This window comes from Apus apus, chromosome 8, assembly GCF_020740795.1.
Source record: "Apus apus isolate bApuApu2 chromosome 8, bApuApu2.pri.cur, whole genome shotgun sequence".
NCBI classification, from domain to species: Eukaryota; Metazoa; Chordata; class Aves; order Apodiformes; family Apodidae; genus Apus; species Apus apus.
In genome coordinates, this window is record NC_067289.1 from 15,569,155 (window position 1) to 15,585,582 (window position 16,428).

At 42.4% G+C, this 16,428-nt stretch overlaps 1 protein-coding gene across 1 annotated transcript in view; it reads right to left on the minus strand.

The window, feature by feature from the left end:
* The window catches only part of LPP (LIM domain containing preferred translocation partner in lipoma), a 323,116-nt gene that overhangs the window by 40,044 nt on the left and 266,644 nt on the right, over positions 1-16,428 (minus strand). Inside the window, 1 exon segment of the mRNA XM_051626360.1 lies at positions 4,106-4,275. Within this exon segment, the coding sequence (XP_051482320.1) occupies positions 4,106-4,275 (170 nt within the window).

Here is a 16,428-nt window from a genome sequence, read left to right on the forward strand (position 1 = left end):
TTCCCCCACTCCAGAGGGTGCAAGACATGAGACAATTTCTTTCCTTCCATTGTTCCTCTTTTCTAGTCCACCACTCCTATGAACTCTCCTTCATCCAACCCTGCCTATTTCTGCTTTGCTTGATTAGTTATTTCTGCTTTCTTGACCCCTTCCCCATTGCACCATGGTACTTCCCTGAAGGCTCAGTGATGGGTCACATCGACTTGGGACACAACAGAAGAAACCCTCGGAGTCCAGCAGTATCTGCAAGATCTTGCTACTTTCTGCACTAACTGCAGCCACTCAGCACCTCTCAGCCTCAGAGAGTTAATCTCCAACTGCCAACCACTGACTGCCAGGAAAGGGGATAAAGAATGGAGGAAAATTTCCATGTCCCAGAGAAAGTCATCAGGACATCAAAGAACATCCCATTCACAAAACAACAGTATCGCTCTTGCCAGACCGGTGTGTCTGGTTAACCTTGTGTTCAGTCCTTATGATAAAGCAGTATTTGGAAAGCTGACAGCTGGCACTGCTCTGACATCTTGCTCTTCAATCTTTTATAACAACGGTTCCACTGATATTACTCTTAACCTTTTTTCTGCCCCAAGCCCAGAGCTTCAACTACTTAGAGGAAGCAAACCAACTATTTTTATTTTTTTTTTTGTCAGTAATCTGACAAAAGGAGGGGGAAAGTACAGTGATAACATACTGCAGACACAGCACTGGTTATGTGTACAGCAGTATGCTGGTTGCACTGGAAACCCTATCGTGATATTTCAGATGTTACTTGACTGTCGTAATGACTATGAGACATCTGCCTCCTATTAACACTATTTTTTACAGTTGATTTTGGTTCAGCAGAAGTGTCTTAATGGAGAAGACTGGTACTCTTTTAGAAGTGACATTAATAATGAAAGAATCCTTGGATGCAGAGCAAAACCAGCAAACACATTGGCAACAGAACTCGTTGCATTCATAAGATACAACAGGAAATGATAGTGACTGGCTTTTTTGTGGGGGGATTTTTGTGTGAAAGAAATTAACATTGGTACTCAAACTCCCATTAGGACAAATATTTAAACAGGTGATTCATCTCCTTACATGAGAATTCAGACTTTTGGGGAATTTAATCTTAACTGGGTCACTGATAAATAAAAGCAGAAACAAAAAACAACCCTTCTGCAGGCTATTTAGGCTTGGTATTGACTCACAAGTAATTAAATACAGCTCTTTGCAGTAATTTTAATTATGGCTCCACTCCACCACAACTAAGAAGAGTCACATAATAAACTGAGAAGATTAGCCAATTCCAACTGTTGAAAAATGTGTATTTTTATTTTTGCCCATAGTTTTTATGCATGGATGGCCACAAGTCACACTAGGGAATTATTAAAAATTAAAAGGAATTCATGAATTTATATATCATGATCAGGCAAATATTATATTTAATTTTCTTTATATAAATGAAACAGCTTGGCCTAATGGCTTACATAATATGTCAAGAGTTCTGGACTTGGGGAAATGCGGATATGTGCTAGAAATCAGTGTGAATTAGGCAGACCAGTAAACAAGCTTCATTCAGATTTATACCAGCTGATAATCCTGTTTTCTCAGCTGGCCACAGGCATGGATTAGCTGTGCAATCTTGGGCTAGTCACACAGGCTCCACCTTTCATGGGAATTCAGATCTACAGGAATCTGAGTCCTGGTTCTTCAGTCCTATTGATTTCCTACAGAACTAGGGCTCCAAGTGCTAGAGTTACTTTCTGATAATGGGACCTGGCAAAGCTAAAAAAAAAAAAAATAAAAAATCAGAGGCCACAGTTCAGCAAAATCCTTATGCACAGGCTAGATTTTAAACAGGTCATTAACTCTCATTGACTTCACTATGACCACATGACAAATCTAAAGGCAAACACATTCAGCTTGTGTCTCAGAAATTTAAGGGCACCCAATCCATTTACAAGAACAACTTGCAAGCCTAGCTCAGGCCCTCACTGCACTTAAGCACTCATCTTCCTACTGAAGCCAATGCAGACATCACTTCATTGAAAAATCAATGAGACACAAGCTCTATGACACAAATTCCTCAAGCCTAAGACCAATAGCATGGCAGGTGCCTGGATCCCTTGTAGATCTGGCTTTCAGCACAGAACAGTCCTGAGCTTTCTGAATGGTATCAAGACTTAGAGTCCCGACACTTGTTTCTTCTGCATTTAAGAGCAGAATGTGTGCTTGGGTTGTTTTTTGGAGTTTTTTGTTTGTTTGTTTTCTTTGCTGCACCAGACTGCCAGATTCCTGCTTTCCATTTCCCACTGATGGTAACAGCTGTCCAGCTACACATACGTAGCCCCATCAGCTTTGCCGTCCTTTCCCTTGCATGTGCAGCAGCAGATGGATCCAGACGCATTTTGGGTTAAGTCCATAACCAGGTTTTTGTGGACTGCATGGATAAACATTTAAAGGCCCCTTCTGGTTACATAAAAAAAGCTATTAAACGTTAACTCTTTCCTCTGCACTCAGAGCTGCAAAGCCATACCACTGAACTTATACATGCAGATGCAGCCAGGCAATTATCATTCCTTTATCCTTTAAATAGAGAGAAGATAAATTTGAAAGAAGATGAGGAGCAGAATCCTTTTTCCCTTTCCTTTTTTATCCTTTTATCTCCCAATGTAGGAAGTTTACTGAACCCATGCCAACAATTCACTCGGGCTGATGAAGTGTATAAGTAATGGGATTAAATAATCTTAAACCATTACTACAGTAGCTAATGCAGATTTTTTTTTTCCCAAACTAAAGCAGATGAGTGATGAAGAATACATGCTTGATTTTAAAAAGAGGAAAAGAATGTATCAATCTGCAAGAAGATGAAGTCAGTTTCAGCCTGTAGTCAATGAAATGTTTAATTTCAGTTACATAAAGTTGCTCCAATTACATTATGAATGCACCTTTCTAAAGTCTGCAGTGCTTTGCACATGGTCAAACTCAACACAAAATTAACCTTACATTTTTTACAGTGCAATAATTTTAGTGCAAAGAAAAATGGAAATGGTTTGAAAAGCACATATTGCATCAGAATATAATTCAGTTTTTAAAAGCCAATTAACAAAGTCTATATCACTGCCATCATAAATAAGACAGAATCTTTCCTTTTTCTATTCAATATTACAGCAATAACGCCACCCCAAAGTCTCTGCAGAAACAGAAGGAACAATTCGATATTGCTGGCATTTTCAGAAATATATATTATTGTGTTAATTATTATTGGAATGCCAGAAATGTCAAGAAAAGCATTAGTTTTTACTTTCAGAAGTGCAAATCCACTTCTGGAAAGGCCTCAGGTCCAGAGCTTATGAAAAGAAATCTGAATAGGAGCTTTAGAGAAAGACCTATCAATGCTTTAAGAATGGCTTCGTGCTGTTCTTATTCTAAATTACAAGGATTATCCCTACATACTGTATGCTACAATCACAGCAAGGTGAGGCTTCAGGCAGTTATGTGATGTTTCTTTCATTTGCAACTGTGCAACTGGTTCCAACTAGCTCTTATGGGAGCCTCTTAAAAGGTGCAGCTCCTCAGAGCAACTGTTAATTGCTTCTTCTAAAAGCTCGTTGGAGGCATGAAATGAAATTTTAGGGTAAGATAAGCTTCAAAAGATATGCAATCCAAAGACCCTTGGTTCATTAGAAGGACTTCCATCAAGCAATACAAAGGTGTTAATTTTAGAAGTTTTAGTGATATCTTGCATCTCACCTCTATAATCTTAGTAGACACCACAGTCTATAACCATTTTAGTATGAGGTTTTTCAACACAAAAAGCTTCTGAGGGCAACGCTACCTCTTCAAAAATCACTGCATACTCAGCTCCTTACAATCTAAAATGATCACAAAAGCACCTCATTCCTCTGCTTCGGCTACTTCATTTCAGAGATAGGTTAGATCACGATAGGAAATTCACCCAGAAGGCAAAAAAAGATCAGAGTTGTTCTGAAGACCATGGAAAAACTGGCATGCAGGGTGCCATGTTTCAACTGTAAGGCAACTGTACAGCAATGAAAGAAGTCAATGTTTCCAACGCCTATGCATTAAAATCAGGGTGCAAACAAGAAGCAGTACTTACAATATAGCAGGATTCACAGTAGGCTTTCTTCTCCACAGCGTAGAAAGGCTGTCCCCTCAGCTTGTTGTTGCACTTCATGCAGGTGAAGCACTCCACGTGGAAGACCTGGTCCATGGCTGTGCACCCGGTGCCTTCCCCAACAACATTCTCCCCACAGCGGGCACAGCGGCCTGTCACCAAAGGGAAGGGACATGAGTCAAAGCAAGCTCCTAGTCTCAGCTGCAGAGAAGATCCTCCCACTCACCTGTGCTGCATAGTGGGCAAGGGGTACACAACAACTCAGTCAACAGAAGAGCAATTTGTGCCACTGCTGGCAAAGATCCAGCACCACTGGAAGGCACTCTGGCACTGGCCCACATGAAAAGATCTAGAAAGTCTTGAAGCTGGCTCTCAAGACTGCACTGATATCAGTTCACTGCTGCTGTTAGCCAATGAATGCTGTAAGGAGTCTAAGCCCCAGATGAAACCATTCAGCTATCATCTAACCCAGCTATACAGTCATCCTCAGCTGCTCAGTTAGATGGGATAAACCTGTGCCTAAAGCCTTGCCTCCACATGAAAGGATTTTGTGGTAGGATTCCTTGTAAAGCTGCCTGGTGGCAGCACAATTGTTACCATTTAAAGAGTAGTTTTTGCTTGTACAGCTTAAACCAATTCCCTCAATGGAGCCAATTATACTTGCAAAAGGATTTCACTTTTTATGCATTTGCCAGTAGAGCAGTATCAATCCTCACGTTCTTGCTAACATGCTGATGCTGAGCTAGTTGATATTTTAAATAAAAAAGTAGTAGCTACAGACTAAGTGATTACAAAGAGTGCAATATCATCTCTTAAATGGGAAAATCACCTTTTTTTTTTTTTTTCTGTTTGAGGATGAATATGGATTAAGATACTGTGCTTATTTAAAAAAACAGAAATTATGGCTCAAGAAACTGATGTGTGGACATTTTACTCTTACCTTACTTCAACAAAAGTTTATCAGAAGCTGCTAGTAAGGGCTCCAAGTGAAGACAAGCCCTAAGATCTCTGTTTCTGAAAAGTTCCCTAATGCTACATACAAATACATAATAGAGAAAAACTCTGCCTGGTTGAGCTTGTGCTTGAAAATGTTATGTGGCAGATAGATTCAAAGTGAACATGAGATCTCAGAGAAAAATGGTTTCTTAGATCATGGAAAGACATTTTCCTGGTGATGCCTGTGATGCAGAGGCGATGGAAGAGGGTAGAAGGTATACCTTTGCAAATTTCCTGTGCCATTTATTTGAGTTCTAGAACACAGAGATATCCCGTGTAGGTCAGATGTCCTTACCCAGCAATCAGGGTTGGAAGTAATTCATACAGAGTCATGGAAGGTGTTTAGGACAACCTCAGCCACCCCTCACAGGAGAGCCCCGCCGGAGGCAATTGAGCAGTTAGGATCTGAGACTTTGTCTCACTCAAAACAGTTTGGGAATAATTGTGGTGTCCCCAGTCTTGGGATGCTGCACTTCTCCTTCAAGGCTCTATGGGTGCAGTGATGCGGTTGCTGAGGATAGGAAGGAAGGGAAGGGAAGTGAGAGCTGAGATGCAAGTAGGAAGGCAGAGTTCGAAACAGAATCGCTCATAGAAGTATATACAAATAATATGTCCCAAAGAATAATTAAATAATCCAGCAAAGATACTATGTTCTCTCACACCACGGTCTGTGTTTATTGGCCTTTTCAAACAAATATGGCAAAAATACCTAAAAGGACTTGGACATGTCTCATCATCCCAAAAGCAGGGCTGCTGTCCTCATGCAGTGCAATGTCAATGTCCTCACATAAACAACTTCTTCTCTACCTATCCTAGACTCCAATAGCCTACATCCAGGGAACAAAGCACATAAACTACTTTTGGATCCCTCAGGATGTAGCAGGATGATATATATACACATTTGAGATATATTAGGAAAGCTTGGAAAAGAACCCAGATCATCCTGATTCGCTACAATGGCATAACCATAGTTGGCATTACACAGGACAGACAGTTCCTGACTCAAACAGCTCCCTCGCTGAGCAATGCAGACAGAGAAGTCACAAGCCTGGAAATCCCCCCAAAAGGAATTAACAATGTTGTTTTTAAACTTAACTTTCTTTAGCATTTGTTATTAGCATTTTGACTGACAACATTGTGCATAATCAAGTCACTGTAATGCTTCTTGTGAGGACTCCTTTTTTATGAGCACAGAAGGAATGCTGGGTTCCCAGCATGGTGGTGAGGCTACAGAGGCTGAGGGAAGAGTGGAAAAAACATGAGGACTGGGAATAAGAAAATAAAAAAAAAAATCCCACAGAGAATGAATCACGGGAGCAGTACTGCTCTTGGAAGGAGGCAGAAGAAACCTACTGTATACACCACAGGAGCTGCACGTACAACAGGAGAGCTTGGTCCTGTGTGTGAACGAGACTGAGCGTGCTCCAGGGCCTTCTCCAAACTGCTCGAGTAGCTGGGCTGTAATATGAAGAGATGTCTGGGGAATAGTTAATATCCCTATATATAAAACATGAAATTGAAAGCCATTAGTGTATTACTTTACACAGTGTTTTTCCAGAGGGAATATTCCACTGAAGAATTTATTTTCCCTGGTGTGCCATTCTGTGATCATCTGATATTATTTTTATGAGGCATTTGGTCAAGGAATAATGTAATGTCTATGCAAACAGTTCTCAGCTTTCTTTGTTAACATCTGAGTAGAACATGTGGGAGTCTTTTCTTCCCCTCTTCCTCTTCTCACATTGATAGTTTAGGTAGCTCTTGTACACTTCAACATTTATCTTCCTCTTTGACCAAGACATCTCTCCATTCACTGGAGAAGCTGTCTGTATGTAGACCATACTTCTGGCTGTCTGTTTCCTAACTCTTACAATATCTAGCAAATCACTTGGTTCCTTTGTACCTCTGTCCTCTCTTTAAGCAAAGGGCATAAAGACATCTTCTCTGCCTCCCAAAGGTGCCCTGAGGCTACATTCTTGCACGTGTCTGAAGCATTCCCCAACTACACTGCTGGTGGCCAGGTACAAACCAAAGAGCAGCACAACAGAAGTCTTGGCCAACTTCTTCCCTTGAAGTTGGTATTTCCTTGGGCTTTCCTTCCTCTTTCTGGGTTTTTCCACAGAAGATTCCCGTTCAAACAGTAACAGACTTAAACCACCTACATTTATGAGAAGTCTAGTTTCTGCCATTATGTAAACAGACAGAAATGCTCCTGTAAACTCTCACACAGGAAAGCTTAAAGAAAGCTTCCTTTTTTATAAGTTTATATGCAAACTGTAGCACTGTGGCCTGGAGCAAATGATGTTTTTCATGAGACACGGCCACACCAGTCAGAATCAAAACACAAGCTTTGTTCCTAGCACCACTTCCAACTGATTCACTCGCCTGAAGGGTAAAAGCTAGTAAGCCAAAATATTCCAAGTTGGGAGCTTACAGTTAGGTGGCTGGATCCACATAAAGGCACAAGGGCAAATACACGACCAATCTGGCCTGCAGTGATGCAGCTGTTACAGACTGCACCTTCTGCAGACTTTGGGGCAATCTTTGAACTCACAAGACTTGTATAAAACCTCATTCAAATTTGGTTGAAAATGGCTATTAGCTTCAAGCCTTACTGGTAAGGGAGGAACTGACAAAGAGACAGGCACATGCACACAGGCACTGTGATTGCACAAGCCTCATTTCCTTAGAAAAACAGAAAAAAACCACTAAAAACAATGTATCTATCATTATGTCTGATAAAAACAAAACAAAGGTCTGCTTTTCCTGTGTGCCAATTACCAACAGCGAAGGTATTTGTGGTTGGAATCACCACAATTAAGTGCCCACACATGTTCCCCATTTTAATATTTTCACACTGGTTGAAATAACCCAGGCTGTTGTGTGCAGAATACCCATGAGTGAATACAGAACAAGTTGCACTGCTTATTGGGAAAGAAGTAGCAAAGGCAAAGCTTGCAAGACTCAAGAACAAACAGATTGCACAAAAAAGATTACACAAATAATCTAAGAGAAAAATAGCAGGCAGCGTATTACAGTAGAAACATAAAGCAACGTGACCCATTTGCTTCCCACAGAGACAAACAGCGCTTAAAAGGCAGCTTAAAGACAAAGGACAAAATTAGTACTAAACTGCATGAAGATGAAACTGTCATTTCAACATTCTTTTGTTCCTTCAGACCTTTTTAGGTCCTTTTTCAAGATCATTTCAGCAAAACTAGAAGGTGATACATTGGCAGCAAGGCTGGGAGACCAGGCTCCTGTATTTTTGCATGAAAGAGTTTCTTAACCTTGCCTGTGACCTTCCTTCAGCCTAGCCTGGCCATCACGTGTTGGTTTTACCTTGAGGGGACATACAGAGGTGCTCACACAGGCTTCCCAGCTGAAATGGCTGGACATGCCATCATTCCTGATTGCATCTCAAGAAAACACCTCAGCAGCTGAAAGGAAACATCAGCTCCTATACTTCAGTCCAAAACATCCTCATTTAGCGTCTTCTGTAATACAAAAAATTTGAAATACTGCAAATCTGAAGGAAGAGTGGGAAGGAAGGAAAGAAGTTCATATTGCACATGATGCCATGCTCTAACTTTTTGTTATTTTACTACTTTTATTAATTTTATTACATGTGTTTTGCTTATATCACCACAGATCCTGGCTGCTCAGATTGTGGAACAGCCCTGTTCTGCAGGGTATTGGGTAAACACAGAATACAAAGGGCCCAATTGCAGGAGCTTACAATCTAATTCAAGCAATAACAACTGGGATATAGATAGGAAACACAAAGAAGCAATCAGAGATTACTGGTCAGCAAGGAAAATTGTGGTGTCAGCACTCTAAATGTTTTACTATTGACAAGGAGTCTGTAGACAGCCTAGCAAAGGAAAAGGTTAAGGAAGAATTTGAAAGAATATCCAGAGGGAGTTTGGGGGAAGTTTAATGGGGTGCTTCTGAGGAAAGGACAAAGACAGCACAAAAGGGAACATAAGTGCTTGAAGATTGAATATAGACACCTGCATGTGGGAAGGATGAGTTGATAGGTCACTGGAGACTACTAAAGGGTGGGAATAGGTTGGTACAGGTCATGCAAGTAAAGACAAGAAGCTTCTGTTTGATATGATGCAGAAATGAAACCAGAAGAGAAGTTAAGAGGCAGGAAGGATCTGGCCTAAGCTACATGCTAGAGAGAGATTTCTGCAGCTGCATTCCATTTGAGCATGAACAGGGAGAAACTGCATTTTTAGAGTTGCAGAGATTCAAGGTCACTAGAGCTTGAATGCAGGTTTTATCTGTAAAGATGAATATGAAAGGCCATAATCTGAGCTGTTACTCAGCAAGATTGTTAAAATTTGCCCAGAGTCTGGGTGTGATCTGGAGATGAGAAATTAGATACAGGGTGTCCAAACTTATCTGAGACATGAGTCACTTTTAAATGTCAGATTAAGAATGTGAGCCAATCAGACAAACATCCACCACTCAAGATGGATGATGGAACAGGTACATGCCATATTAATGCTTATGGCATAATATTCCAATACCAATCACACTGAAGCCAAATACAGAGATAATGTAACTCCATCTAGCTAGCTTGAGATGCTCCTGTTTGCACATCCAAGAACTGCATTAGCCTCTCTCAGGCTACTGCATTATTTGTCTGTCATAACTACTTAGATACTAAACTGCTGGGGGCAATGACTGCCTCTTGCTGCATGATGTACAGCCTAGAGAAGAGAAGGCTCTGAGGAGACCTTATAGCACCTTCCAGTACTTGAAGGGGGCCTACAGGAAAGCTGGGGAGGGGCTTTTCATCAGAGAAGACAGTGACAGGACAAGGGGTAATGGTTTTAAACTGAGAGAGGGCAGATTTAGGTTTGATACTAGGAAGAAATACTTCACTATAAGGGTGGTGAGGAACTGGAATGGGTTGCCCAGGGAGGTTGTTGATGCCCCATCCCTGGAGGTTTTTAAGGCCAGGTTGGACGAGGTTTTGTGCAACCTGATCTAGTGGTAGGGTTCTCTGCTCGTGGCAGGGGGGTTGGAACTTGATGATCTTTAAGGTCCCTTCCAACCTTAATGATTCTACAATTCTATTACAGACAATTCAGGCCATAACTAGAACTACTAAGAGTAAAGAGAAAAAACTTGCAATCCTTCTCCCTACAAAAGGCTTAAATTCAAGAATTCAAAACATGTATTCCACGTAGAGAGGCGATAGGGGATAATTTTCTGATAAAAGCATCAAAGTAGGAAGGTTCTGCATTTACTGAAATGTGGGAGGAAAAAAATGTTGATATCTCAAAAATTCCTGCGTGATGGAAAAAACTGTTTCCCACCTCACTGTACTGTGGGAATACACCACAAGGTCATATCCTCAGTGCCTATCAATGACACAATTTCCCTTGATCAGCTAAGTGTATTCCCCAGTTCTCACTGCAGCCCTGACTCACTATGCAAGAAAGAACTAAAGAAATACAGCATATTGGCCTTACAAAAGTGTACTGAGAACATTTTTAAAATATGCAAATACATTGACAAAATATCTTGCTAAAAGTTCCCCTGGCAGCCTCAAGACACCCAGTATTTCCGCTCTGTTATTTTTCTAATCATCTCTGTTTAGAGTTCGCCAGCAAATGCATTTTAGAGATTCATGACACATTCTGCTTTTGGACAGCTTTGAATCAGCTGGCAGTAGATGTGGAAAAATCATTATTCCTAATGAAGAAATATTGATGACAAAACAGCATTTCGAGGACAACGTTGACCATAAGTCAACAGTGTAACAAGATTTTCCCCTCTCTCTCTTCTCCTTGCTAGTGACTTTTACTAAAGGGTTTTCAACCATTTCCCAAGCATGTGGAATTCCTCAGGTCACCTATGTCAGACAAGCACAATTATTCCACTTAAAAGGGTACAGGAGCAAAGGGTCATCCATTATGATAACAGTGTAACAACAGACCTTAACTGCAAGTACACCTTAACCGAGTTAAGTCTCGAGATAGAGATGCTGCAACTCATTAGCACTCAATGGGTCCTGGGTTCCTTGATTTTTTCCAAAGGGAATAAAAATAGGAAACTGATAAGCAAGAGAGGGATTATCTCCTTCTTGTGGACCATGGGAGGTATGTGTCCAACTGATTATGTTAGGGAAAGATGTGTTGATCATATCTGTCCCAGAATAATACCAACACTTTGCCACTCAGGGCACTGCAATAATAGTATGAATGAAAACCTAAAAGTAGTTTGCGTATTTTGTAGGAAATTATGGTATTTTTCTCTTCTTATCCTTGCCTTCCTTACCTACTCTTTTTTTTCGCTTTTGAACTCAGACTTCTCACTGAGTGGGAAGCCCTTGGCAATGGTTAATTGTGCCAGGATCCAAGCTTGAAGTTTCACCATTTGCCAGTAGCAGACTGTATGCATCAGTTCTCTTACACAGCCTTTGGACATGAGACAGATCAATCTTAATGCCCTCATATTCAGCAGACGTCAGAAAACACAATCTTTCACAGTAAACAGAGCTCCATGCTGCAACGTTTGCCTGTAACACTTCATAAATTAAATCTGAGGCCATGATTTAATTAGTGTGTCCTGCTTTAACTGCGTTGCTCTTGTAGTCCAGATGTACTGGTCCCTGCAGTGACCTCCCAGTCATCTGTACAGTGCTTGTCCAGCAGTAGCTGCACTCTCCTGTTGTTTGCATCCCTTTCCTCCAACCACAATACAACTTCATATTCTCGTTTTGCTTTGCTGCAAACCTGACACATTCCCAGTATGCTCTGGAGGTCTCATTCCACTCCACACAGCAAATGCACTGCAACTGTGTGGGGTCTCACTGCTAACACTCTACGGTACCTTTTCAAACACTTCTCCATACTGCTTATCACAAAGTTACTATCCTAGCCTGTCATTAGCCCTAATTCACCACACCAAGAAGATGGAGGACTGTTAGGACACTCAACATGCAGGTGGAGAACTTGAGACCTGCACAGGTTAAACAACTTCCTGAGGGTCACACAATGCATTTGTGATGGATCCCAAAACCAAAATTGTACCTTCTCAATCCCAGTCTAGTTTCTTTAACCACAAGATCACCTCTGAAAAGGCTTAATGGTGAGACAGGCAGCATGAAAACTTCTCTGGTTCAGAGGGAGCTCCAAGCACCAGTCCTGCTAGAATCCCCTCTCCAGCAGGAGGAACATGCTCCCTGCGTGGGCCACACCATTGCTCTCTCGTAGCCTGGCTGAGCCATGTAGCAACTAAGCATAAAGAGTTCTGTGCCTCTGCTACTGTCCTCTGGAAATGAGAGAGGAAGAAAGGCCTATATTTCATTCAACATCCATGTGGTGATGGTTCACATCCCTTACACACCTACATCATCCTCTCCTCGACTCCCTGGGACACAAGAAACAATTTAGCTTATTTCTGATACAAAGGAGATTATCACAAGTGCTTATCAATGCAGTAGAGGTACCTTCTTAAATTATTGCAACCACAACGCATCACTACCACAAAAAAAGGTTCAGGGAGGAGTTCTCCCAATTGTCCCACAAAGCTATAAAAATTCAAGTTGAACAGGATCTTGAGAGGTCACGAAAACTATCTTACAGCCTCAAGGGCAGGATCAACTCTCTCTACAACATTCTTGACAGATACTTGCTTAACCTGTTCTCAAGAACCTCCAGCAATAGAGATTTCACCAATAACCTGGGCAAAAACCTTCAGTAAGTACATCACCTTATCGCTAGGAAGCATCTTTCCATCCAACCAAAATGTCCCTTGCACTAATCTAAGCCGATGCCTTCTTACTGTACACATGATGGACACAAAGAGTACACATGGGCTTGGTTTGGGCTACACCAGTTGTATGGGAAGCTTCTGAGATGTGGATCTGCATGAACCCTAAAGCAAAGTTGCTTTCCCTCCCTCCCCAGACAAAGGCACCTTGCAATGTAGCAAAATGTTGACCTGACCCCGTGCCCAAAAAGTCTATGAGGGACCAGTCCCCCAACCTGTGTGATCTGCAGTGAGTGCCACAGCCCAGTGGGGGTCAGTGATGCTCTGCAATATTTAAGGTCCCAGACACTTTTTTTTTTTTTTTTACAGGATGCTCTGCTCTTTTTTTTAGCTCTGTGTGTTGTGGGGTTTTTTTTGTTACATTGTGTCAGTTTTTTGGCACGTTTTACCATGTGCAAAGGGATTGAAATAGAGCCTCAGTAACATCTGGAGACAAAAGAAAGGGGGTGAAAAAAAGTGTGAGAAAGGAAACATCCTCTGTTTGCTGATCAATCAAGGAAAGGCAAGGGAGGGAGCAAAAATTACTGTATTTCCCTGATAAAGCCCCAGCTCGGGAATCAGGGGAGTGAGTTGCCTGAATAGCTTTGCCCAGTGCTCTCAGCTGGGGCACGGGATGATGTCTCTGGAAGCAACAATTCCTCCTCAAGCCTGCTCTTCAACACTGCAAAAAAGGTGTCATGTCCCATGCTGCTTCCTGGGCACTCCTTCCTACCTCCTTCTCACCATTGCTGCTCCCAGCCCGGGCTTGGATATGGTAAAGAAAAGTAGTTTTAACTTGCAAGTATCAAGTTGCATGGAAAGAAGTAACTTTTCATTACTTTATTTTAATTAAAAAGATGTTTGTGTTCAGGGGTGGGACTTTCAAAGTACTGATCTGCACCAAAAAACCCAGCTGATAAACGATGAACTAAAGAAGGAATGCAATAATTTCATTGGGTAAAAATAAATAAATAATAAATCTTAAATTTAAAAATGTCACAAAAGTCCCCCACCTTCCTGTGACATCACTCCTCTCCTTCAAGGGAAATTGGGCACATATAGGAAGTTAAAACAAGACACATAAAGCCTCCTTTTTTTTTCCAAAATAAAAATGGGGCTAAATTGGTAAAGACTGTGAGAAGGTGGGTTTTTCCCATGGTTTCAAAAGCTGAGAAAACTCTCCATTTATTTTACTTCATAGGAAAATTAGAGGTTTTAAAATAAAGATGACTCTTCCCTTGGAACACATCACCAATGTAGAAATCTTATTTTTTAGTGAGACCTTCCCACTACCCATGGCACCCAGGGAACAAGCTCAGCAGCTCTTCACTAAAACCCTGCTGAAGGTTAAGGGTACCAAGCAAGTCCTAGTGGGGCAGGTAGGAAAACTCTCACGGGGCAACTTCTCCCAAGGCTGATACTGTGGGGCTCTGTCCCTGCTGGGAAGGACTTTAGCCAGGGAAACTGTTGCTGGCAGAGCTGTGGATCAGACAAACTTTAGCAGTTCTGGTGATCCCAACAGCAACAACCACTGAGCAAGGTCCCTTTGCACTTACACATGCAAAGCCACAGTGTATAATGAACCCTGGACAGTGGAAGTACCAAATATATGACAGGATACAAGGTGAGCAACCATGTTTGTCTGAATCTGCTGCAGGGATAGGAAGGTAGGATAAGAGGCAGAAAGCACTCCTCCTCCCATCTTCATTAGGGTTAATGAGCAGATGGGTGATTCCTGGGCCACTGGGCTCGCTATACCACACCAGATTCCAAGATCCTCTTCTTGAAAGGCACAAAAAAATACCTTTCCATTACTGGGAGGGCCAGTGGTAGAAGCACCAGCCAGTGACTACGTGGGGGCAGCTCTGCCGGGCCTGTCTGGGTCCCCTTGCAGGTGTCTCTCCGAGTGTGTTGTCCCATCCTGCTCACCCACTGACTCAGGAGATTTGAGTTGCTGGTAGAGCAGCGGAGGGTAGTTTCAGGGGCTGCTGCACCCAAACCCATATGTAAGTGGTGGCTGCAAAACAGAGCATATCTGGAGGCCAGACAAGCTGGTCTCCTCTTCAGATGCTTAGTGTTCGTTATGCAACGGTTTATGCATCTTCTCCCACCCACTCCTCCAGGTGGGGAGGACCAGTGTCTGGCTGCCCACAGGCTCATACTCCTGTTCAGTGCAAGAATGCCTTAAATGTAGACCAAATTCTCCTTAGCTCTTGATTTCTTAAGAACTGAACTGAGGGTGCAGTCAGAAGGGACCAGCTCAGACTCACACTGGTATAGATAGCAACCTTTACACTAGGTCAAAAAATTATTGGTCTTCTATAGCGTTCCCACAGGACTACAGTTAGCTTGCCCCTTCCAGCACGAAAGCAGTACCATGGAGAGCAAGCAATGGGTGAAGGTCCTGCGGGGCTAGCTGCTGAACAAAGACAGAACAATGTCCCCTTTCCCAAAGACCTTCACCTCCAACTGCTTCCATGTTGCACAATGGCACTTCAAACCACTTCTGTCCCCCAACCTAGACAACTAATTTCATAAACCCAGGACAGGCGCCATCAGTGTGTTCACCAGACTCAAGCCCAGCCAAAAATCACATCCGCTGCTGGGCATGAATGACTCAATTCACTCTTCCATAGCCTGGCTGCGCTCCAGCTGGTATTCGGCAGCTTGTCTCTGCCTTGCTGCATCACTTGGGAGGGTGGTGGCATGGACCGACTTTTACCAAAGGCTCTGTTCAGCCGAGAAGGTGAAACCGCCCGAGTAATGGCGAAGCTTTGAGTCAGAGATGTTTCCTGTGCCAGTGGCTCTGGGCTACCAGCCTGGCCCGCCTCTTGCATGCCTGCCTGGGGAAAAACATCTGACAAAAAACAAGAAACAGGGAGGGAACCTGTGTTCCCCCTGCCAAAAGTGAAAAAAAGTTTTAAAAAATTAAAAAATTATGGGGAAAGGCTGGATCCCACAAAGAGCGGCGTTCTGAACAAACGTCAGCTCTCGTATCCCAAAAAGCTTTAAGACCTGAGGTTTTCAAAGGTGTCTGACTGCAGTAGATGTCCCACCTCATTTCAACCAGCACCTCATTTATCTAAGGTCTTATGAGAACCCTGCCTTTCACAATCCAGCACCAGCCCAAAGCTTTCTTGCTTTTTTGAAACATGTGCTGTCTGCATGTTGACAGTGGCCCTGCCATAAATCATATCCATCAGGCACTGGAAACTGCCTCACCTGTACGCCGACCATCCGCCGCCTCTTGCACTGAATTCCACCACTCCAAAATTCTCAGCAGCTGGAATCAACTAACTCTATTTTTTTCTCATTAAAGCAACCTACTGGACAGAGGTTTCCTTCTTCACCCCAGAATCTGGGACTTTTCCAACCAGGTGCAAGGTCCAATATTTGTTTACTCTCTTCCAGAAAAGTAGAAGGAGCTCTACAACCTGGGATGGAGAGGCACTCCCATTCTGGAGGGGACTCGCAATATTTGTTTCTACTGAGGATGACCAGACATGTGATAACCTTAACATGTGATATCGGTATTG